Here is a 25,125-nt window from a genome sequence, read left to right on the forward strand (position 1 = left end):
AATTGCACAGCACTATGACTTTATGCCCTTGTGTTGGTTTAATGGTTAGGGTGGTGGGTTTGGGATTCCAGGATCCTGAGTTCAAATCCCACTCAGTTGTTGAATTAATACCAGGTGGGGTTGACTCTGCCTGTCATCCTTCCAGGGTCAGCAAAATGAGTGCCAGCTTGCCGGTATCCTGTGTCGGAGTGGCAACCCGTCCAGGATTGTGTCCAATAGCCAAGGAGACTGCTTAGGCAGCACCAATGCTCTGCAGAGTTTGGTCCCGATGGATGGATGGATGGATCAATAATTTACTGATGAAATAAACATTAAAAACTCCAACTTACCTTTTGAAGAGCTGCTCCTGTTGTGTCAGTAATTATTTCGTGAACCATCCTGCTACATAATGCAGGGCTTGATGATGCTTGGGGCATCTCGTTTTAGCATTGGTCACCCAATATTTATAAGTGGTTGGGCTTTGGATGCCTGATTGGGACACCCTCAAAATCACATAACGAACATCAATTTTGACCTCAAATTTATGATTTCCATGATCGGAGCAACGAGGTATATGAAATATAGGACACCGTACGATGAAGTGTCGCCAAATTTAGAAGCACTTAATTATCAAATGGACTGCAGTTCAATGATCAGCGTATGCATAAACATCCATTTTTTCAAACTCAAACATTGTAGAAACTAAGTTTTCTTTTTATTGTTTTCTTTTGGGTGGGGGTGGTGGGTGCACCCAAAATTTGACTTTGGACCCCCACAAAAACAACTAAATTACCAAAAACAGATGCACAGTTGGGTACCTTAAAAGTTAATGTGGAGCCCTACATGATGGAATGACAAACTGATCAGCAACTTTCCTTCAACACATTCAATACGAGGGTATTTCAATCAATCGCCGCAGCACAAGCCTTTCACCGATTGCAATGAGATTTCTCATGTCTTGGGATTTGGCACGACAGCAGAAGATACTTTGGCAGAAGTAGAAAAACCCCGTTCTTGGATTACCTTCTATGTCGATATATATTGGTCTATTTTTGAGGGGGCATCTTCTTTCGAAGTCTTCCTTACTTTCTTGGTTTAATTCCATCGAGAGCAAGAACTTCAGCACAAATGCACTGCCTTCAAAGGTTTGTCAGAAGAAACGAATGTTAATCTCAAGTCCATGAAGAAAGAATACTTTGGATATATATTTTTAACCTCCGCCATCGAAGATCGGAGGTTACTGTTTTCATCCCCTTGTTTGTTTGTTTGTGAACAGTATTATGGAAAAACTCCTTGACGGATTTCGACGAAACTTGGTGGAGGGATTAGGTATGGTCCAAGGATCATGCCATTAGATTTTGGACTTGGTCCAAAATCCAATAAGGCCGCTATGGTGGCCATTTTGAAAAAATATTTGAAATTTTTTTTTATATGCATTTCTACATGTTTTAAGTGATTTCCAACCCCCCCCCTCCCCAAAAAAAAATTGTTAGAGGAAAAAAAAAATTTTGCAACTATTTTTAACAAAATTTCGATTTTTTTTTTTTTTTTGCATTTCTACATGTTATAAGTGATTTCCAACAAAAAACATGCCAAAATTATAATTGCGGCTGATTTTGGAACTTCAGGTGGATATACCCACGTAAAATCAATTTCTGTCTCAAGGAATCTAGTTATGACGAATGAATTGATTATGTAAAAGGGAAAGTTGCAAACTATAACTCTGAGCACTGTTGACGTCAAATTGAATGAATAGGATATCAGGTTCACTTGAGTGACCAAGCAGTATTGGCGGCGGAGGTTTTGCACTCTACCAAGTGCTCCCCCTATAGTTTTTAAATGGAATTTCAGCCATCACAAAGCCAAAGGTGGGGGGATACACAAAGGAAAGTATAGATATTAAAAAGAAAATAAATGGCCTTATAATCCTCTTAAACCGAGATAGGTTAGGATTGAGGGGAGCAGGATGCAGGTAAAGAGTTGCAAAGTGATGTAGTACAAGGAAAGAAACTAGAATACCTGTGTCTTAATCTGAGGGAGAGATGTAGTGTATGGATGGGAAGAAGCTGCTAAATGTATGGAGCGACTGAAGGTATGCTCAGGTAGAACACGGGAGGGACCCTCAACGACCTTTGGTCAAGCTTGTGTCGTTTCTTGCCCAAAAGCCAACCTCCTCAACCTTAAATCCTACAATAAACACTCCATGAAATTAACACCATTGAAGACCAGAGCAATCTGTTATGACAGAGCAGAACGAACACTTGAGTGAAACAACCGAGTTGCAGGGCATTTGAGGTGAGCATGTCGATGGATACGGATTTGGTACTTACCACTCGTGATCTCAGCATCTGAAGGACAAAGCCCATTTGGAACAACTGCAAGATCATTTTTAAGGGGACTTTTTTAAGTCTCATTTTAACAATATTTAAGAGAAAAACGATTCTGAGTAATTTGGATCGAGTACACCCTGACAGTATGTGTTACACCGAATTCATTTATCAATATCTCCAAATCTTCTGTTTGCACTGGAGTTACAATCCACTCGAATTTCCTTTTCAGCTAAAATCAATTCACAAGGAAACTTTCAGGAGAAACACAAAAATGCAAAGATGTTACACAAGTTCTTTTAATTATTAAATATAAATCCCTTTTAAAATGCATCTTACAATCTCGACACGCACTGCCTTTGTTCCAAAAACTTTGGCATCATTAGTATAAAGTTATCTAACCATGTACAAGGGTCGGTACAAAAGTAATGCCTCATTTCGTATCACGTTAAATGTCCTTTTGGAAATTCATGAAGCTTGAAGGGAACTTCATGGAGTCATTGCTGAATATCTGGTTATCTTTCCACATAGTTGCCATCACTATAAATGCACGCTTGGCACGATTGAACGAAGGCATGCTTGCTCACACGGTACACCGCCTTGCTTAGCCAATTGCTGATAGCCTCCTTCACATCATCGTCACCTTTGTGGTGGTGTCCACACAATGCAACCTTCAGTTAGCCAAAGAGATGGCATTCTGAAAGTACAAAATCCAAGCTGTACACAGAGTGGGACAGCACAATCCACCCAAACGACATGATTGGCTCAGTGGTACGCAAATTGGTGTGTGGCCTGGCCGGGTTTTACTGAACAAACACTCTGACATGTCCCGGTGGGGGCAGCTCTCAGTATGTGTTTTTTTCAATCTCATACAGCAGAGGGTTTATCGGGGCACCCTTTGGCATAAGGTCAATAACCTTCCTTCAGCCGCAGAACACAGTGGCCATCACGTTTCTGGCCTCGGGTTGAATCTTGAATATATTTCATGGTGATTGATTTGACACACAGTGTCTGGTTGGAAATGGTGAACCCATGCCTCGTTTCCTGTGATTATGCGTGAGAAATGCCTCGCATTCAGCTTCAAAAGTTTCAGGAAGTTCAGTAGTGTTCCGAAAATCTGAATGGACATCATTCAGCATTTGAGGTACCTGAGCACAGATTTGAGAATACCTGAAGATCCTCACCAACACTTACGACTGCTGGCTTACCAATATGTTGCTTTACACAAATATTTTGGTGATCAGTCGATTGTTTCGAATGAGATCCACTTGGTGCTTTTTCTTCTGGTGTTTCTGCCATGGCACGGCAAGAGCTGTGTGACTCGTCTGAGTTTAATACTTTGCCCACCACCTATGCTCACATCAGCGGGTAGAGCGACTGCATACATTTTCTCAGATGCACCTCAACATCAACAAGATGTACTTCAGTGCTCTACTTTGCACGCACTTCAAAAGTTAGCAGCCATTTAGTGTCGTCGTCATTTCACTGATCGCAGTGCCGCTTGTGATCAGTTGAGAAACATTCTTTCAGGAGGAATTTTATTGCTTTCCGACGAGGCATACCTGAAAAGAAAAAAAAAAAAAAGCATTACATTCGTAACGGCCCTCATGCATAAACTGCAACTCAAATTTAAGTTTCGCAATCATTTCTTTAAAAATGACTGATGACAGACTTTCAATATACAACTTGGAATTTTTAAGAACATTGCGATCAAACATTTCCTGACATTGTTCCACTGCCAAAAAGTAAAATCACAAAAAAAGGACAATTGGTCAGGGTTTCAAATCCAGGCACTTACAGTCAACAGTTACAAGAACGTGGTTAACCAGGAACGTGAACACATTCTTATGTCATCTCCCTCAAGAGGATATAAACATTTCTGAGCAGCAACTCATCTCTCAACTCAAACATTGATTTCAAAAACAAATAATTGTCCATAAAATTGCAAACATCGAGATGATGGTGGGCAACTGCTCAACTTGCGGTTCTCACTTTCAGTAACGAAAAAGAGATTCCTCATACGTAGTGTTCACAAATGGACGGTGAAAGTCGGGGAGCTAGAGAGAGAGAAAAATTAGCAGTAATGAAGAGGTGAGGGGGGAGGGGATTAAAAAAAAAAAGGTTTAGCATTCTTACGACTGATTTTTGAAAAACCAATGCACAGGATTTAATCAAGTAATCTCACCTTGAAGTAGTAAAGGCATTTCCAAAGGCACCCACACGTCCTCTTCGAGTACATTTTTTGTTTTGTTAGCCCCCTCAGCGTACCATGTGCTCCTTTCGACCCAGTCGACATACTTCATGTGCCTCGCTATCCCATCGATGTCCCCAACACCCCTCTCTACCCCAACAATGTTCCTGGAGCTCCTCTCTACCCCATTGATGTCTCTGGCATTTCTCTCCACACCACCGAGGACCCCGGCACTCCTCTCTACCCCATCGAGCTCCACGGTATGCCTCACGTCGTCCCCAAGGGTCCCTGTGTCTCCAGTGTGCCTCGCACCGCTGTCATCGTTCCCCACGTGCCTCGCACCGCCGTCATCGTGCCCCACATGCCTCGCACCGCAGTCATCGTTCCCCACACCGCCGTCAACGTGCCCCGGGTTCATCGCACCGCCGTCAACGTTCCCCGGGTGCCTCGCACCGCCGTCAACGCGCCCCAGGTTCCTCGCACTGCCGTCAACGTTCCCCGGGTTCCTCGCACCGCCGTCAACGTGCCCAACGTGCCTCGCACCGCTGTCAATGTGCCCAATGTGCCTCGCACCACCGTCAACGTGCCCAACGTTCCTCGCACCGCCGTCAACGTGCCCAACGTGCTTCGCACCGCCGTCAACGTGCCCAACGTGCTTCGCACCGCCATAAACGTGCCCAACGTGCCTCGCACCGCCGTCAACGTGCCCAACGTGCCTAACGTGCCTCGCACCGCCGTGAACGTGCCGAGCACCGCCGATGTGCCCAACGTGCCTAACGTGCCTCGCACCGCCATCAACGTGCCTAGCACCGCCGTCAACGTGCCCCACATGCCTCGCACCGCCGTCAACGTGCCCCACATGCTTCGCACAGACCTCAATGTTTCCTGCACTGCCCTCAACGTGCCCCATGTGCTTTGCACTGCCCTCAATGTGCCCCACTTGCTTCGCACTGCCCTCAGCATGCCCCACCTGCTTCGCACTGCCATCAACGTGCCCCACCTGCTTCGCACTGCCCTCAACATGCTCCACCTGCTTCGCACTGCCCTCAACATGCTCCACAACCCCCTCAACTTCCACCATGTGCCTTGCATCCCTCGTGACATTCCCCATGTAGCACGCACCCCCAACATTTCCAATGTTCCTGACACCCCTCTCAATGTGCCCGTATCTCATACCCCCATCAACATACCCCACATGCCTTGCACCACCCTCAATGTCCCTCGTGCCTTCCTGAAAGCCTTGCGTCAGATGCCCCACATCTCTCAGGGAAACCCCACCCTGACATGAATTAGACTCTGCACATGCATCCAAACAGATTTCCCATTGGCCATAAATGCTATTTTCAGTTTGGCTGCGACTGTGAAAAACCCTATCCCCTTGGTGTCTTTTGCACTCCCAGCAAACTTTGGACTCAAATCCACAATTATGGCTATCATTGCAGGCACTGTTTGTCCAATCTCGCAGCATAGTTCCATAATGATGGCTCCATTCTCTTCTACTTCCATCATTATGGTGACTATTTTCCCTATGGCCCACATCTTCATGGTGGTGGTGGTGGTGGAGGCAGCGAGGGGTTGCTTGTGTAGTCATGGCTATTGCAGCAGGTAGTAATGGGTGTTCAATGCTTGGTGCAGTATTCTGACAAGCACTGCAAAGTTGTGGAAGAATAGCCACGGTGGGGCCATTGGTAGGCTTGTGTCCACGGAATACAAATGCCTCACAATCACTGCCTGGAGAACTGTGACGAGTTGAACCACTGCCATACACACCTTGGTGGCTTGCATCTCCAGTGTCAGAGGAGGATAATGAGCGATCCGAAGAAGTTGATGCTGGTGATGAAAGAGGTGAGACATCTGTATCATGCCTTGGGCTTGACAGCTGAGTGCCAAGTCTACGATTGCCAAGTATTCCATCACCACGGCATTGAGGACAAAAACATCCTCGACATCTGCGGGGCAAACGAGTACGAGCAACGGAACCCCTGAATCTTCGGCTTCCCGTGGTATTCCACTGCTGGTCATAAGGGCGAACAGCTTGGCGATGGGAGAGAAACATGTGAGGGGCTGGAGGATAGAAAAGTCGACGGGCAAAAGGATGTGGAGCAGCAATGGTTGGAGGGGATGTGACGGTGGTGGAAGCCAAGGTCCGATGGGGAGGAGAAAACACAAGTGATGGAGCAGCAGGACGAGGGATTGCAATTCGACTGAGGTCTAGAGAGAAAAAAAAAATAGGTAGTCGTTAGAAGGGTTAGGTCACACACCCACCTTTCAAGAGAGTAAGTGTTAGTACTTGAATGAGATTGGCACTTAAAGTGTATCTTGCAGTTTCTTTTCAGCATCCTATAAGATGCTGGAAGTAAATGGGTCATCAAATGACAAACTAACACTCAGCAACACATGGCACTGGGGAGTAGTATTTCTGGTGAATATGTTACAAACAACTAGACATTTTCAATTAAAAAATGGCTTATAAGCAATGCTCTCCTCCTCCTCCTCCTCCTCCTCCTCCTCCTCCTCCTCCTCAACAAAAGAAAAATTGAGGAATGTACAATATTGTTATGGTTGTGGGGGAAGATGGATGTATTTCATCGGAAAGTTAGGATCATATAGAGTTGCTTCGTCCATGGATGTGTAGGAGACAATTCGATGCAAATTAAGTAGGGAAACCGTGAGCTTAAGTGTTACTTGTCACCACACGGGGGGGGGGGGGGCGGGGGGGTGTTAATTAGAGAGGGATAAAGGATAATTCCCCCCAGTATGTGATTGCCCCCTGTGACCTATTCCTACGTTTTTGCATTTACAAGCCAGCCATGAAGGAGTTGCATTTTGATACCAACAACAACCATGACCACAAGCAAGGCAAACGTGCCAAGCAGGCAGAAGCCCTGCCTTCCCGGGGTTTCGTGCAAGCAAGCAATGCCCAGAGATGGAAGAAGGGTGAGGTTCAAAGTAGTAGTAGTTGTGAGAAGAACGTGGTTGGGACGGAGGATCTTGCTTTGCCCTCCTCTAGGCACGACAAAATGGCTGCACGATTCTCGTGACATGCTGTGAATTGGCTCGCATGGTGGAGCAAGAAGCTGGCCATCGACTCTTGGCTGGTCGTGAGAGACGGACCTCAAAGCCTTGTGTATGTTACCGAAGGGAGCGGCGCCATTCTGGAGAGAGCGTATCGGCAAGCGTGATCGACAAGGAAGCCGTACTGTGGTCTCTGACCCTTGGCGTTGAATACCGCTCATGAATTACCTCACATACGTTTCCCACTGCGAGAGAGCGGCTTGGCGCCATTTTGGGTGCGTCTACCCATACAGGACGAAGCCCCTCAATTCCAAAGTTCCATAAAGACCATCTCTGGACCAAAATGAGTGCCAGAATAAAAGTAGGATTTGCTTTTCTTTTGTTTCCCCTTGTCTGTATTAAGAGTCCGGATGTAGAGGTGCCTCGACTTTTGCCTTTAATTTATCTCACGATTATTATTACATTTTGAATTACCCTTGTAAATATTTATATTTTCATTAAATCCCCACGTTTATTTTAAGTTGCTGTGTCCATGTATTTGTCATGGGGTTCAAGTATAAACCCCTTCTGCTGTGCTTCCATGTGCCTCAGTCGCTCTGCCAGTGCCGCCAATGCCACTCCCGCGTGCACGATGATCTCTGAGGATCACGTGTCTGCCTCCAAAGAAACGCTCGGCAATCCGGGCTGGTTGGTGTTAACCGCCCGTCCACCACAATTGGTTTGGGGGGATTAGCTTAACCACCCAGACCGGTGACAATATGTAGCAAGAGGAACCATCACGTTTGTTCTCAGTGAAGTTGCTGCTGATGGTTTTTTGGCTCCAGAGGTGCAATTAAATGAAAATGAGTAACCGAGGAACAACTTTAAGCATGTCAGGTTAATTTGTTCGGTGCTCCCATATGAGCACCCTGCCATGCGATTACAATGCAGCAACAAATCCACCCCCTTCATATCGATAGTATTCAAGTTGTCAGTGATGGTGCAACCCTTCCTCATATTCAATCATTAACTGGGTTTTGGATTTGTCTCAAATCTAAAATCATTCCAATGACAAGCAGCAGATTTAATGTTTTTTTTTAAAATGGGTCACAGTGCACCTTTTCCTTGTTCGAACACCTGTCACCAAATTATGTAGTCAAGCTAATAATGCAACACAAAGCATCAGCTCACTCCCTTTTTTCTCCTAGCCATCATTCCCCTCCAGCCACCCTCACCACCACCTACCTCCACCACCCGCTCCCCCCACACACCCCTACTCCTTTTAATTTGGGCTTCACAAAAAATTAATGAGCCATAGTGTTTTGTTTTTTAAAACAGACAGCAGCTTATCATACCAAGAATGGTGTATCGGCATCGAGGGCAAGAACGCTGGCGAAGGAGCCAGGGATCAACGCAGCGCCGATGGAACTTGTGCCGACAAGAGACCACTCTTACTTCCTAAGAGAATGGAGAGAAGGAAATGCCAGTTTTCTTTTTGCAAATATTTAACATTAAAAAATAATAATAATAAAGATATAATAAGAGAAGAGAGAAGTTTCTTTTCATTTAAACAAAAAATGAAATAAAAACGCTTCACAATGACCTTGTGTTACAAAGATGGGGCAAGTAGGATAACCTAGAGCTATGCACACTCCCCTTTGAGCTGTCTCGCTTGGGTTTGAATCCCAACCCAGCTACAAACTGTCATTCTGGCATCTCGCAGGCATGTAGAGGCATCAACGTGTGTGCCGTCCCATGGATGGCCATTAAGCTGGGTGCGCCATCTGCCCACACTGGTCGTTGGTTGACACTAAAGATCCCACGGTGTCTCTCTTAAAGTGTGGGCGAGTTATTGGCGACACCCTGAACAAATTACAAATTCCTGCTCGAACCTACAGGGGGCATCAAATCAGCCATGCCCGTTGTGATGTAACCTTGAGCTTGGTACTGTGCATGAAGTGAATGAATGATTATGTTTTTGACAAAAGCAACTGAAAATAAAGCAGCAAATAAAACATTACAAAACGAGAAGGGCACTGTTTGACATGGCTACGTTGCCAGATATGCCTCCACACACATTACTACATCATTATACATACTTGCACCAAGTTTGATTTAAATCCCTGAATCCGGACTCAAAATATTCAGTAATTCTGGCTTCCAGACCATGCATTGGATCAGATTGAAATTTAAAACATATTCCCCGTGACCACTTGATCATAATTCTGAATTTTCATGTCGATTGATGAAGCGGTTCAAAGGAAATAATTTTTTTTTAAAGATTTTCGTTCAATTCAATATGGCTGCCAGACCATGTGACCTATTAATTATCCGTGAACACCCTGATATCCCCAAGGTTTGGGGAACATGTGGATGAAGTTTCCCCTCGATTTGTCAAGCTGTTCTGGAGAAGATTGGAGGTTTTTATGTTTAAAAATGTCTGCCAAACCACGTGACCGTTGACGTAATCATCCCCCCCCCCCATACAATTTCTCCCGATGACCCTCAAAATTTTTCATACTGATCAGATAAAACATTCAATATATGCAATTATGACATCATAACGGAGCCACCTATGACATCATCAAAAGAAAATCACATTTCCCATGGGGAGTACTTCATATGTGCCAAGTTTCAGTTTTTTCAGTGGAGCAGTTTTGATGATAGAGGTCCAAAGCTTTTACTCTTTCCAAAATGGCTGCCACACCACTTTACCTATGACATCATAATTATCATAAACACATTCTACATGAGTAGTTGCACCTATGGTGTAAATTTTGTGTTAATCGGATAAGCGGTTGCAAAGAAAATTAGCACGGATGGACAACGCAAAAACATAATGCCTCCGGCGACTTCATCAGCGGAGGGATAAAAATATTTTTTACATTACCAGAAGAAAATATCAAAGATTAAAACCTCAAATGTGAACAGAATATCTACAAAATAGTAAGTGTGATGACAGGCACGACTTCAAGTATGACCAGAAATTAGCTGCTATTGGTGCTTCATGTCGCCATCATTCGAGGACAAATTAGCTATTGGTGCTTCATGTCACCATCATGAGAGGACAATTTGCATAACTTGCACACAAATCCACTTAACTTGTACACCCCCCTTACTTTTATACACCCGGTTAAGCCCCACCCTAGAGGATAGGGGAAGGCTTATTGCTCTTCAGGTTTGTTTCTACAATTAGTGCCACCATTTTTAATGGTACCACAGAGTATCTTAAACCCCGAGGAGTACTAAACCACCATTTAGAAACTTTATATTTTCCCCCCTTCCTTTTCTGCCAATTTCCGAGCTTTCTCGGAGCCGGCTGGGACTTTCAGAATGAAATTTTGCATCAACAATGGAAATAGAATACTGTATACGGGGGATTGCCAGGCCTGGACTTGTATGCTGGACCTTGTGAAAAGCCAGCTGGAGCATACCACTGTGGAACTTTCGCTCTGGTGCAGTTGACCTTGCGGGGTCTGAACACGCCGAGGCTGTGTGCGTGAGGGCTGCGATACATGGACGAGCGCCATTTTGCCACGCGGCGTGTTTGAGCTTGGGCGCTCCAATCCGTAGTCATCGGCTTGTCACATTCGTGCCTTTGACACTTTCCTCTCGTCCATGAAACATCACCAAGTACTCTGTGTCTTGTCTGCATGCTACCCGTGTCTTGTTTGCATGTCGTTTAAGGTTTATCTCGTTAGAGTTCCCTTCGAAACCCGTAATCCGTAGCTCACGAGTTAAGAACTGGTTAGGCTTGTAGCAAGGTATTATGTCCACATTTAGGACACGGGGGACCAAAAAATGAAAATCATTGTATGATTAAGTTTTGCATATCATTTGTTAGCCAACATCATGGGGATTCAGGATCTGTTTGGGCAGAGCTTAATTCTTCCTCTTTCTATTGCTCTGACAGGTTCAAGGTCAAGTAGACCCAAAGAGTATCAATTATCTGTATCAAGGAACCACTCATATCATTCTAAAATTGGTCTGATGGCTTAGATATGTATTATGCACTAATTGGAAACCACATATATGGAGAATATTTGGTTTACCTGATATTTCACCTTGAGCAAAGAGGTCAAGGTCATATGAAATTAACTAATTGATCAAATTGATCAGTGTTCATTCAGGTCATAAATATATAAGCACATAAACTTAACCATAGAAATACATGCTGTGATGAACCAAACTAACATCTAAGGATTAAAAGTGCAGATTTCTTTAAACCGTTACGTACTTCCTAACATTTTTGACCCAATCATGGAAGTGAACCTAAAAACTGGTATGTTGTAATGATCCATGTTGAAACTTGCCATTTTAAATCATCACTTTCTGCAGAAGTAAATTGCTATTTAAGATGTTCTATCAGATGCATTTCAAATTTCTGGAATAAGATTTTGTAAGCTTCACTATGACTGGGGGAAATTTTGCAAAATCTAAGATTTTACACATTTGAAGGTGCCAAGATATGCAGAAGGTCATAAGAAATGTACTGTTTCGAGGAATTGTTCTATTCTTATGTATCATGATATATATCAAACAAAAAATGCATTTTCAACCATTTTGGACAACATATACAATCATACATGCAACCCATTTCTAAAAAATGAGCAATAAAAAAACCCCCGTGTGGGGGTGACGGTCATCTCTATAATACCACAAGTTCTCAATGTTCAGTTATGACCAAAGACTACTGCGCAGCTTGAACTGCGCAGCTCGAACTGCGCAGTTTGGTTAAAGATGACTCGGAATTTTGGCGGGCGGGCACGAAATTATATTTTGAAAATAAATGCCGACGTTTACATTTCGGGTTTTGAAACTTTTGCACCTTCGGCGAAAAATGTATAAATATAAAAGGCAAAAATGTGTTTTATATTTATTTTCATTTCTCCTTCCTTCCTTCTTTGCGAATCGCATCGGCGTTTTTGGCCATCTTCCAGATCACGTGACAATCAAACGGGACGGAAATTCAAAAATTTGTCCGGTTAGATACAAGATGATATTTTTTACAATCATAATCAATAAACAGTTGCCGAATATCTTGTAGAATGGCAGACTAGATAGGTTTTGAAAATGGCGATTTTTATAACTTACGTGACATCGTGACCTTGACCCTGACCTTGAACCCGGACAAAAGTTATATCGTTGTGCAACACTCATCGACTAAGTTTCATCAAGATCGGAAAGAAAAATTGTTGATAGACGGACGTACGGACGGACAGACATTTGGTCCGGCTTTATTAGGTCATCTTGGTAGAGATGACCTAAAAATGGAAAAAATAGCCTGTGTTTGGATAAAAAAAAAACATGCTTTGTAAGCAACTATATCCATAGGACCCATAGCAAAGTATATATTTTCTGAAAGCACAGACACTTGGGCATTATACAACATTAAGATTGTTTATCTTATTAAAACTGGGTTCAATTTCTAAGCTTTCTCCTCATTTAGGACCACAGTGTACACAATACCATGCTACAAACCGTTATAGATTAATTATAACATTGTTGTGAATGCTTTGCTTGTGTCGTGTTCCCCGATGTCCCCAATAAATCTGGCTGATTCGTATGAAGTTGCCGCTTTGAATTAATTCGTGCTGCGCCGAGGAACGATCCGCTCGATTTGGATATAAAAACCAAAATGGTTACAGACTGGTCGACTCCGCTCGATCTCTGACAAAACCAGTCTGTAACCGGGGTCTATTCCCCCAGCTGGCAAGGTGCAGGTGTATTTTGGTATCGTGATTCGAGACGCGTAACCCGAGAATTGTGCCGAACCAGCCGGCGTTATAACCCCGGAGACGGCGGTAGTTAGGGTGGCACCGAAGCTGTGACATTTGTCTGTCGAGAGTAGGGTGCGAAAACCCAAACTGGTTACGGACAGTGATTGATGCACTCGTCCGAATCCCGCCACCGCTGAATCCTAAACAATATATATATATATATATATATATATATATATATATGTATGTCCAAGTGGTATAAAACTCTAAATGGTCAAGAATCTAAGCTGTCTAATCTTTCTGAAGGGTATAAGGAGTCCAAATGGTGTTAAGGTCTGAGGGGTCCAAAGTGACTCCAGCGGTGCAAAGGTCTAGAGGTTCTTCGGGTCAAAAGGGTAAAGGGATCTCAAGGTATCTAAAGTGTTAAAAGGGTCTTAAAGGTAAAAGGGACTTCAAATAGTCTTTTGGGTCATCTGGGTCTTTGTGGTCTTTTGGATCCTCAAGGACTTTGGGTCATTTGGGTCTTTTGGGGTTTTTAAGGTCTTGGGGTCTTCAACGGTCAAAGGGGTCTCAGCAGTTTACAGGGTCAAAAAGTACATTACAATAGTACATAATTAATACACTATGTGTGTGAAGTCAGGGTGCAACTGATGTTCAAATAGTATGTAATTAATAGACATATAGTCACACGCCTTCATGGATGGACTGACTGTTTTTCGTTTTTATATTTATAAATATACATGTATTTGCACGGGAAGAGAAACGTGAATAAGTAACACTTTGTAGGCAAAATAAATTTGGAAATTGTAATACCCTCTGCCACCACCACCACCAGGTATCGCTGCATGGTACACACTTACATTCAGAATTTATGCCATGCCCCTCACACCCGTGTGAGGCCATGGCCATGTAGCCTATGTTAACCATCAAGTTAATTTTCACCATAACTTGACCAAGATTTGTCCGATTGAAACAAAATTGCAGTCTCTAAATAGCCTAGACCTAGGTGCATTTACTCCAGCTTAAAAGTCAAAGTTCAATGGTGGTCTGGAGAAAAGAACTCGTTTTTTTGTCATTGCTGAATTTTGCCATTGCAGAATCTCAAAGACCACTTAGCTTTCCATGTTCTTACAACACAACCGTGTACCTGCACTGAAATTGTGCACCTGACACTGAAGCACACCTGATGAGTGTGCTTGACCTACTTTTCAGATTGTGACCAAATTAACAAAAAATATGGGCAATACCCCAGGGCACTCACCTGGTAGCAGCTGGATAAGAAAAACCAGAGAACAACTGGTAGGCATGGATGACCCACAAAATATGTAATGCAGAAGAAAGTAAATACATACCTTTTTTAATGCTGTGAACAAACTTTGTTACATCACGGGTGATGAAGGTTGTGGTCAAGTTTAATCAAAATTGTGTGGGTAGCTTCTGAGAAGAGAGCAAATACCTATTTTGGGGGGCAACGTGGGCAATTTGGAATCGTGGGCCAAGGATAAGTTGTGAGTGATCACCAAAGGCCGGGGGAGGCTTACCCTTGGCGATCGCAGATATCTAAGTATGTAGAATGCTCTTTATCAAATGATACATTATGGCCAGGCTGCACCTCCTCAACTGGCAACACCAACTTGTTAACCTCCCGAGATTAAGGTGAACTCCCAACCTCCACTCGTTTGTCCCCCTCTTCTTTCGACTGTGCAATCGCATCCCTGAGTCTGTCCAATCATGTTCTCCGCTGCAATCCTTTAAGGCGTCGAGGCATCACTATTTCATGTTGTCGTCTCTTCCTTGAGAATCTTTTACATTTTCTCACAGACTTGCCTCTGGTGTCCTGTCCACCTGTTCTTATTCCTATTTACCCTGTTTGTCAGCTTTCCTGTCTGCTCAGCCCCCTTGGTTCTCTCAGCCTCTCTGTACATTTCTACTGATGCTGCTGATATACGTGTACCTTGAACAATTCTCTAACATCTTTTATTACAAATCTCTCTGCTCTTTCACTGTGTCAATGTCACAGACCTGTCAATCAGCTCTTCCTTGAGCCTCAACCACTGTATAAAAACAAAAACTAAAATATAAAAATGATTAAGGTAAGGAATTAAATTATTCCAGTTATAATTAGTACCTCTCCATCAGTATAATGTTCCAAGCATATGGCACATTCAGAGCCACTACTGAGCGATCCAACAGAATCATGATTCAGCTTCCGAGTGCAGCTCCGACCCTTAGCTCTATACTTTCTGGTTTCCATAGATTCCATGGCCAGCAAGGTCAGGCGTGTCAGTTCAGTCTGGGGAGAGGGAGGGGGTGGGCAGAAGTGTAGATATAAAAAAGGGAATAGGATGAGATGTGGTGTCAAAAAGATTTCAAACTGAAAGGATGGTGGTAACAAGGCATCTTTCACAAAGAGTAGGGAGGGATGGGGAAGAAATCTACGTACATGGCTCCTCCGCTGACTCAGTTTCATCTTGAGGTAAAAGAGCAGGCACACGATGAGGACAATGGCAAAGAGGGACACGAACACAATGATGTCCACTCCACCATACTGGAACAATCAATAATAGAAAATTAATTATTAACTTCAAAATGATCAAACATGAAAAAAAACAGGATGTTCTTGTACAATTGTTGAACCAAGGTTTCAATTTAGAGGTATTTAACAAGAAAGCTTTTATGGGTTTTAGAGAAGATGATCACATCCACCCAAATTAAATAAAAGGAAGGTGTTTGATGACAAAACAAAGAAGTCAATAAATCCAACGATTGAGCATAATCTCACAGGGTAAAGATACAACAGAGGGGTAAAATAATCAGATATCAGTTTAAGGAAGTCTGATATTTCATTTCCTCGGGATAAAGGGGTAATGAATGAAGAAAAGAAAAAAACAGGACAGTGTGTCACAGAAGGATCATTCCGAAATAAATTTAACTACCCAAAATCTCCAATCGTGATGACACCAGGTGTGCGTGCAGTTTCTAAAGTACCCGCAATATGGCCAAAATAACCGAGGTGCAAAACTGGTTTCTGTTTGACATTTTACAAATGCATTGCATAATCATATATCATAAAGTCCAATTTTTGATCACAAATTAATTATATTATTTTGAAAATGCAGGGCGGAGGGGGGAAGGTAGAGGGGACGTGCTGGGGAAGGGGCAGGAAATGCAATATGGCCAAAATAGTATCAGGACAGGATGAGTCCATGATTGTAAAAGTACAAAAAAGGTTGTGGAGGGATTACCACAGTGTCTTTGGGTGAGATAAACACTCGCGCCCTTGCACGATGTAGTACGATACCAAGCAGTTGTTTGGCATCTTCTCCTTGTATGTACAGCACTGGCTTTATCAAAGGCCTGACCGTTTCGACACTCAGCTGGGCACACACACACACAAAGTTACACACGCAGATTGCATTTGCACTCCCACTCTCCAAAATCTGAGTCGAAGCACACCTGTTGATGTGTCAGCCATACCTGTTCTACAGCATTGCTGTTGTTCGAAACATCAAATATAACAGCTTCAGCTCCACGTGCTATCGCTTTTCGTGCCTGTCACGTGAAACACAGGGTCATCTTGTCAAACTCTACAAGGTGGAGCAAAAATATAGAACGTCAAACAGTATACGCCCACCCACCCACAACCCCCCTTCCCTGCTTCCCCACAATCCCCCTCACCCCACTCAGTTGTTTTTCATGCATTTCATATTTTACAAAGGCACAATAAACCTTTTTTTTCTTAACAAAAAAAATTCTGAAGATGATCGAAACATCACGCAATGGCAATGCCATTTTCACCCCTCCAATGAATCTGAAAACATTGGGTCGAGAGAATACACTTTAACCTCAGGCACAATGGAGATTTGCACGTCAGCGTTCGATATGAAATTTCACCGAGCTTTCCCGAAAAAGGAAGAAATCTCAAAACCAAATACCCATAATGTTTTGACATGTGATCAGCAAATTAAATATTATATTTTCTTGTGGTGGTACAAGACCTGTTACAGTTCCGATGGAAACTCTACACCCCCTTTCAAAATTTTCAACTTTTGTTGCCTCATAGCCTGGAATTCAATTGCATTAAATCAGACTTTTTTCCACCTTTATTTGCACATCATAACCCACAACTTCAAAGTGAAAAACAAATTCTACAAATTTCAGAAAATGAATTAAAAATACAAAACTAGAATATCTTGGCTGGATAAGTGTCCACCCCACTGAGTTAATACTTGGTGGAAGCACCTTTGACAGCAATTACAGCTGTGAGTCTGTTGGGATACATCTCCATCAACTTTGCACACCTTGATTGGGCAATATTTGCCCATTCTTCTGAAAAAAAAAAAACTGTGCTAGCTCAGTCAAGTGGCATGAAGAGTGTTGATCGACAGCAATGTTCAAGTTATGCCACAGATTTTTGAATGGATTTATGTCGGGGCTCTGACTGGGCCACTCAAGGACATTTATCCATTTGTTCCTTAGCCACTGCAGTGTAGCATTGACTGTGTGCTTTGAGTCGTGGTCATGCTGAAAGGTGAACTTCAGTCCCAATTTCAGCTTTCTTGCAGAGGGCAGCAGGTTTTCCTCTTGGATTTTTCTGTATTTTGTTCCATTCATTTTCCCTTCTATCCTGACAAGTGCCCCAGTCCCTGATGAGAAACATCCCCATAAAATGATGCTGCCACCACCATGCTTCACAGTAGGGATGGTGTTCTTTGGGTGATGTGCTGTATTGCGTTTACACCAAAGGTATGTTTTGCATTAAGGCCAAAAATTTCCATATTGGTTTCGTCAGACCAGAAAACTTTTTGCCACATGGCTGCAGAATTTCCAGAGTGGTTTTTTTGCATTCCTCAAACGGGACTCAATGTGGGCTTTTTCGAGTAATGGCTTCCTTCTTGCCACCCGACTGTACAGGCCAGACTTGGAGTGCTTGTAATATTGTTGTCACATGCACACACTGACCAGTCTTTTCCATAAAGGCATGAAGCTCTGAAGAGTTGTCATTGGCCTCTCTGATCGGTCTCCTCCTTGCTTGGTCATCCAGTTTGGAAGGACGGCCTGATCGAGGTAGGGTCTTGGTGGTACCATACGCCTTCCAGTTCTTAATGATTGTCTTGACTGTGCTCCAAAGAGTATTGAAGGCCTTTGAAATATTTTATACCCATCCCCTGATCTGTGTCTTTCCACAACTTTAGCCTGGAGGTCTTTTGAAAGCTCCTTGGTTCTCATGGTTGAGTCTTTGCTGTGACATGCACTACCCAGCAGAGAAAACCAATAGGAACAGCTGATTTTATTCTGAAATTATCAGTATCACTACAATTTAACACAGGTGGAGGCCAATTAACCTGGTGTGTGATTTTGAAGGTGATTGATTGCACCTGAGGTAATTTACAATTGCAATTATAAGGGGGGTGGGGGCACTTATCCAACCAAGATATTCTAGTTTTGTATTTTTGATGAATTTTCTGAAATTTGTAGAATTTGCTTTTCACTTGGAAGTTGTGGGTTACGATGTGTAAATAAAGTTGGAAAAGGTCTGATTTAATGCAACTTCATTCCAGGCTATAAAGCAACAAAAGGTGAAAATTTTGAAAGGGGCTGTAGGCCAAGGGTAAGTTGTGAATGATCACCAAAGGCAGGGGGAGGCGAACCCTTGGCGATCACAGATATCTAAGTATGAAGAATGCTCTTGAACAAATTATAGATTATGGCCAGGCTGCACCTCAACGAGCAACACCATCTTGTTAACCTCCCGGAATTAGGCAAACTACTAACCTCCACTCTTTGTCCCCCTCTTCTATTGACTGTGCAATCGCCTCCCCGAATCTGTCTAATCATGTTCTCCGCTGCAATCCTTTAAGGCGTCGAGGAATCACTATTTCATGTTGTCCTCTCTTCCTAATCTTTTACATTTTCTCACAGACTTGCCTCTCCTGTCCTGTCCTGTCCACCTGTACTTATTCCTATCGAGCCTGTTTGTCAGCTTTCCTGTCTGTTTACTTGGTGCTTGTCCACTCAGCCCGTCTGTACATTTCTACTTATGCTGTAGGTGTACTTGCATATAATGTTCGTAAAATATACTTATCACAAGCTGAATAGGAATGTGAAACTTCAGAAAGTTCTCAACCTGTGATCAGGAGGGACAGTTACTGTAAAGGTGGAAATTTTCACGGGATCAAATTTCTTAATTTTTCGCACTGAGCAACATGAAAACGTGTTTGCAGATCGTTTTAAAAAATATATATTTTGTGGAGCCGGCACAAGACCCGAGACAATTTCAACAATGTTGACCATGTAAAAACCCAGCAAACACTTCTTTAGGGAGAAAATAACTTGGTATAACCAGAACTGAAGAGAAACGGACATCAAAACAACACACCAATACTTTGTTATAAACTAAGGTTTACGAACCCGGTGTAAATCATATAGAAACCAGAAGGGCACTCGGTAGAGCGCGTACCTCTGCCCTGAAATGCCTGATCCACGAGAACATATCTGGCCCAGTACATTTTTGAAACATCATGCCACATATCGTTTTTGAGCCCTATCTCTCAACTGAAGAATCACTTTAAAAATTCAAGTAGTCGGACCCGGACTCGGATCTTCACCAAAATCGAATCAATGCGTCGTGGTCACACACCCAACCTGCCAACCAAGTTTCATCTGAATCCGTTCACAATTTTTTGAGATATCGTGCTATATATCGTTTTTGGCCCGATCTCTCAATGGTGAAGAATCACTTAAAAATTCTAGTAGCAGGATCCGGATCTGGATCTTCACCAAAATATAATCAGTTCATCCTTGTCACACACCCAACCTGTCCACAAAATTTCATCCGGATCCATCCACAACTTTTTGAGATATCCTGCACACAAACAAACAGACAGACAGACAGAAAGGGATGAAAACATAACCTCCTTCACCTTCGGTGGTGGAGGTAACCAGATGGTATTCATAGAATACTTACCCTGCACAGTCTTGAGAAGGGTTTGGTGCGAGCCAACTCTTCTGGCAACAAATTTGAAATTAAAAAAATTAAATTCAAATCAAATGGAAGACCAAATAAAATAGGTACTGTATAGGAGTCATCAGAAAGAACCAGAACAAGCAAAAAAGAAAAAGATGAAATCATCAGGAGGAAGATGGATAGAACTCTGGTTTCAATTACTCTTCCTCTACCCTATCCAGGAGTAGCCAAGTGAGCCTTATTCAAAAAGCATTGGACTCACCTTTCAACTGCTACAACTCAAGCCTCAAACCAAACCAGGCGTAGCCAAGAGTCTTATTCAAAAAAAAAAAAACATCAAAAAGAATGCAGATTAAAAAAATTAAAACAGTTCTGGCTGCCAGACCAGGCGTCCGATCAGATTGAAATAAAAAACATATATTCCCCATCACTACTAGATCATAATTTTAAAGTTTCACATCAATTGATGCAGTGGCTAAAGAGTGAGGTTTTTAAATATTTTCCTTCAATCCAATATGGCTGCCAAACCATGTGACATCAATTATTCATGAACACCCTGGTATCCCCAAGGCTTGGGGGAACATGCATGTGAAGTTTCCCCCTGATCTGTTCAGCTGTTTTGGAGAAGATTTTTGAAGGTTTTAAAATGTATATATATATATATATATATATATATATATATATATATATATATATATATATATACATATATATATATATATATACATATATATACACATATCTACACACACACACACACACACACACACACACACACACACACACACACACACACACACACACACACACACACACACACACCCATCGGGATCATACTCGAAGCAGAGCATTGGTGCTGCCTAAGTAGTCTTCTTGGCTATAGGACACAATCCTGGACGGGTCGCCACTCCGACACAGGATACCAGCAAGCTGGTACTCATTTTGCCGACCTCGGAAGGATGACAGGGAGTCAACCCCACCTGGTATTAATTCAACAACCAAGGGGGATTTGAACTCAGGATCCTCGGATTCCAAGCTATTGCCCACACACCCTGACCATTAATAAGCCAACACCAGGCATATGAATATATACAGTAATCCCCCGTTTCTCATGGGGGTTACGTTCCAAACCTCCCCGCGCTAAGTGAAATCCGCGATGAATGGACGCCTCCCCCCAAAAAATCGACTCGTCTGGTCTGGTCGGTTTGGGAGTGATTGGGTTTGAGGTGCCTGAGATCGACTAGTCTGGTCTGGTCGGTTTGGCAGTGATTGGGTTTGAGGTGCCGGAGATCGACTAGTCTGGTCTGGTCGGTTTTGAGGTGCTGGGTATGGGCAAACCTTTTTCCTTCCCAAAGCATATATCGAGCACCTTTACCTTAACCTTCTCCTGGAGCGTCCCAGGACCTTCCTCTGGTGCTTCGGTTCCTTGCCAGAAGCCTTAGAAGGTGCAGGGCGTTTGGGCGGCATCGTGGGGCTTGGAGAAAAAAACGTAGAAAATATTCGAAGTTCACAAGCGAAACTTTGTCTCGTGCATTGTGTGACTGGTCGAGCACCACGCGTTATAATTTATTGCTTAAATAATTTATATTTTATATATTATTACCGCGATGTACCGGGGGAGTAATAGGTGAACCGCGATGAAGCGGGGGTTGACTGTACACACATATATATATATATATATATATATATATATATATATATATATATATATATATATATATATATATATATATATATGAAGATCACAAGGGGAATACCAGAGATGTCAGGATAAGTCAATTTTGAAGAAACTGAAAAACAAAGTTTCAAGACTTTGGTGGACTGTTTAATAACTGTCATATAGATTTCTTTTCCAGTAAAAGGAAGAGTGATCATTGGCCGATCAAATTAAGCATGTAGCATTTGCCAAGCTTCTGTGTTATTTAATTTAAGAGCAAAGAACGAATCAATGTTGCAAACTGACATCACTGGTTATTCCCTTGTTTAATAATTTCCATGCAATTTTAACCCAGGATGTGTAGCAAATTCATGCTTGTTAGTTATTAGCATGCATTACATGACTTTGGTGATCACAGATTATTTTTTTCAACATAAAACGGTCATTATTTTTTTGTTTGATTGGTGTTCAACGCCATACTCAAGAGTATTTCGTTTATATGATGACGGATTCTCCATTTCTTACTCCGTACCACTTAAAATGATGGAAAACCGGGAGGAAACCAAGGATAAACCACCCCCGCGATAGCCGAAGTCACCTCATGTGACTCCCTCATATACCTAAGCAGGTTGATTGGGTGGTGGGTACATCGAATGAGGATGGGTACTCAGACGCGCTAACCATTAAGCCACGGCGTGGGTCCCATAAAAGCCACAATAAAGGTTTGACCAGGCTTGAACCACGATATGCACCAACTACGGAGCCCATGATATAACCAAACAGGCTATTGTAGTGCTCAGAGTTTATGCTGTGAAAGTTTTACAACGTTTCATTTTTTAGTTTCTCAACTCTGAATATTATGGTGGAACAGTTGACATGAATGAAAGGGAGATAACCAGGAGTAAAGTACTGACAACTCTGGGTTTCTACTTGTTCAGCTTTGACAACACCTGTTTCTTCATTGCACGGCTAAACTTTATACCATATAAATTATGTGACACCCCTGGTTATTTGTTAAAGTAATATTGTGAGAGGAAACCTTATGTTGCCAACTATTGGCAGGTACAATCAACCTGAAATTTATAAAAAAGTGACATCTCTGGTTTTCCCCTTGTGGTCTTCATATGTATGTGTGTGTATATATATATCTATATATATATATATATATATATATATATATATATATATATATATATATATATATATATATATATATATATATATATATATATATATATATACAGTATTTCTTCTAATATAAGCTCTGGGCATTGATTAGAATACCAGTTTGATCAAGGAGGGGAGGGGGCCTTTATTAGAGAAAATCGACAAACATACAAATTTTTTTTATAATTTATTTGTTTTATAATGAAGATACAAGTATTGTCAAGGTGGAGGGGTATAAATTATGCAGAATACGACACCACACTGACTTGAACACCGTCAAACACACCTGTCAACAAAGCCGGGTCCCGGCCTGGCCAGGCGGGCCAGGCTCCCTCTGCAGGTTTCAGCTGTCTCAATTGTTTCACACCAGGTGACGGGGGAGGGGGAGGGGCGCTATTATTAGACACCCTTGAAACATGAACATTTTCTCAAAGAGGGGGAGGCTTTATTAGAAGGGGGGCTTCTATTAGAATAAATACAGTATATATTGTTGAGGGGCCGGGCGTCGGCCACAAGCACGACCACGAGATGGAGCTGCAGAGTCTGGAATTCTTACTGGCCCGACCGATCGCCTGGAATTCAGATTATACCTCTTCGGAAAAGTACGGGTCCCTTATCGGTCCGTGAAGAGTCAATATTTCTGCCACGTGGTGCAGGGTTATTCGCCAATTTTCAAAATACCTAGATTTCCACGTGGCGATTTACCGCGTCTCCACACCCTCGACGGCACCCGTCCAGAACGAGCCGCTTAGCATACTCGAACCGTGTGCGACCCAAGCGGTTTGATTACCGAGGTCCGTCGGACCCAAATATCCCGTTACAACGGCAACAGCCTGGCTAATTTCCCAACACGCAGCACGCTAAGCCATTGGAGGAAAAGACGCGAACGAGCGGAAACATTTAACAATCGGAGTAGTTATATAATTGGGGAATGAGGGAAGCACACAAGAGCAGAGTTAAACCGATTATTAAAGGCACGTACAGTATGTATGTGTATATGTATATATATATATATATATATATATATATATATATATATATATATATATATATTTATATATATATTTATATATATATATATATATATATATATATATATATGTATATATATATATATATATATATATATATATATATATATATATATATATATATATATATATATATATATATATATATATATATATATATATATATATATATATATATATATATATACATATACACATTGTTGCGAATCTGGAAGCCATAAGAACACAACATACAGGTCCGATAGATCAGTTACAGTGGGGAGAACAAGTATTTGATACACTGTCGATATTGCAGGTTTTCCCACTTACAAAGCACGTAGAGATATATATATATATATATATATATATATATATATATATATATATATATATATATATATATATATATATATATATATATATATATATATATATATATATATATATATATATATATATATATATATACATATACACACACACACACACAAACACACAGCCAAAAGTATGCAGTACCCCTTGTAATTAGTAGATTCGGCGATTTCAGCCACACCCATTGCTGACAGGTGTATAAAATCAAGCACACATCCATGCAATCTCCAGAGACAAACATTGGCAGTAGAATGGGCTGTACTGAAGAGCTCAGTGACTTTCAACGTGGCACCGTCATAGGATGCCACCTTTCGAACAAGTCAGTTTGTCAAATTTCTTCCCTGCTGGAGCTGACCCGGGTCAACTGTAAGTCCTGTTATTGTGAAGTGGAAGCATCTCGGAGCTACAATAGCTCAGCTACGAAGTGGTAGGCCACACAAGCTCACAGAACGGGACCGCCGAGTGCTGAAGTGTGTAGCGCAGAAAAATTGTCTGTCGTCGGTTGCAACACTCACTACCGAGTTCCAAACTGACTCAGGAAGCAACATCAGCACAAGCACTGTTCATCGAGAGCTTCATGAAATGGGTTTCCATGGCTGAGCAGCTGCACACAAGCCTAAGATCACCATGCGCAATGCAAAACGTCAGCTGGAGTGGTGTAAAGCTCACCGCCATTGGACTCTGGAGCAGTGGAAACGTGTTCTCTGGAGTGATGAATCACGTTTCACCACCTGGCAGTCC

General features: G+C 42.3%; 2 protein-coding genes across 9 annotated transcripts in view; one reads left to right on the forward strand and one right to left on the reverse strand.

The window, feature by feature from the left end:
• LOC147018229 (E3 ubiquitin-protein ligase RNF25-like) overlaps positions 1 to 25,125 on the forward strand; it is a 237,842-nt gene that overhangs the window by 162,201 nt on the left and 50,516 nt on the right. For 2 of the 4 annotated variants that reach the window (XM_085897730.1, XM_085897731.1), the window contains exon 11: positions 146 to 6,996. The exons of 1 other annotated variant lie outside the window; for it this stretch is intronic. In XM_085897730.1, the coding sequence (XP_085753856.1) occupies positions 146 to 236 (91 nt within the window). In that variant the 3' untranslated portion in view covers positions 237 to 6,996. One more of the 4 variants, XM_085897733.1, reaches the window with a different exon arrangement.
• LOC147018231 (uncharacterized) overlaps positions 2,590 to 25,125 on the reverse strand; it is a 91,227-nt gene continuing 68,691 nt past the window's right edge. For 3 of the 5 annotated variants that reach the window (XM_085897722.1, XM_085897723.1, XM_085897724.1), the window contains 9 exons: positions 20,179 to 20,219; positions 16,689 to 16,763; positions 16,457 to 16,588; positions 15,655 to 15,759; positions 15,340 to 15,504; positions 8,847 to 8,949; positions 4,492 to 6,708; positions 4,299 to 4,363; positions 2,590 to 3,868 (listed from right to left, as the gene is read on the reverse strand). In XM_085897722.1, coding sequence (XP_085753848.1) covers positions 4,323 to 4,363; positions 4,492 to 6,708; positions 8,847 to 8,949; positions 15,340 to 15,504; positions 15,655 to 15,759; positions 16,457 to 16,588; positions 16,689 to 16,763; positions 20,179 to 20,219 — 2,879 coding nt within the window. In that variant the 3' untranslated portion in view covers positions 2,590 to 3,868; positions 4,299 to 4,322. The remainder of the gene's footprint in view (positions 3,869 to 4,298; positions 4,364 to 4,491; positions 6,709 to 8,846; positions 8,950 to 15,339; positions 15,505 to 15,654; positions 15,760 to 16,456; positions 16,589 to 16,688; positions 16,764 to 20,178; positions 20,220 to 25,125) is intronic. The other 2 variants (XM_085897726.1, XM_085897721.1) reach the window with 2 other exon arrangements.

This window comes from Eptatretus burgeri, chromosome 10, assembly GCF_056783735.1.
Source record: "Eptatretus burgeri isolate ZD-2024b chromosome 10, Ebu_testis_v1, whole genome shotgun sequence".
NCBI lineage: Eukaryota > Metazoa > Chordata > Myxini > Myxiniformes > Myxinidae > Eptatretus > Eptatretus burgeri.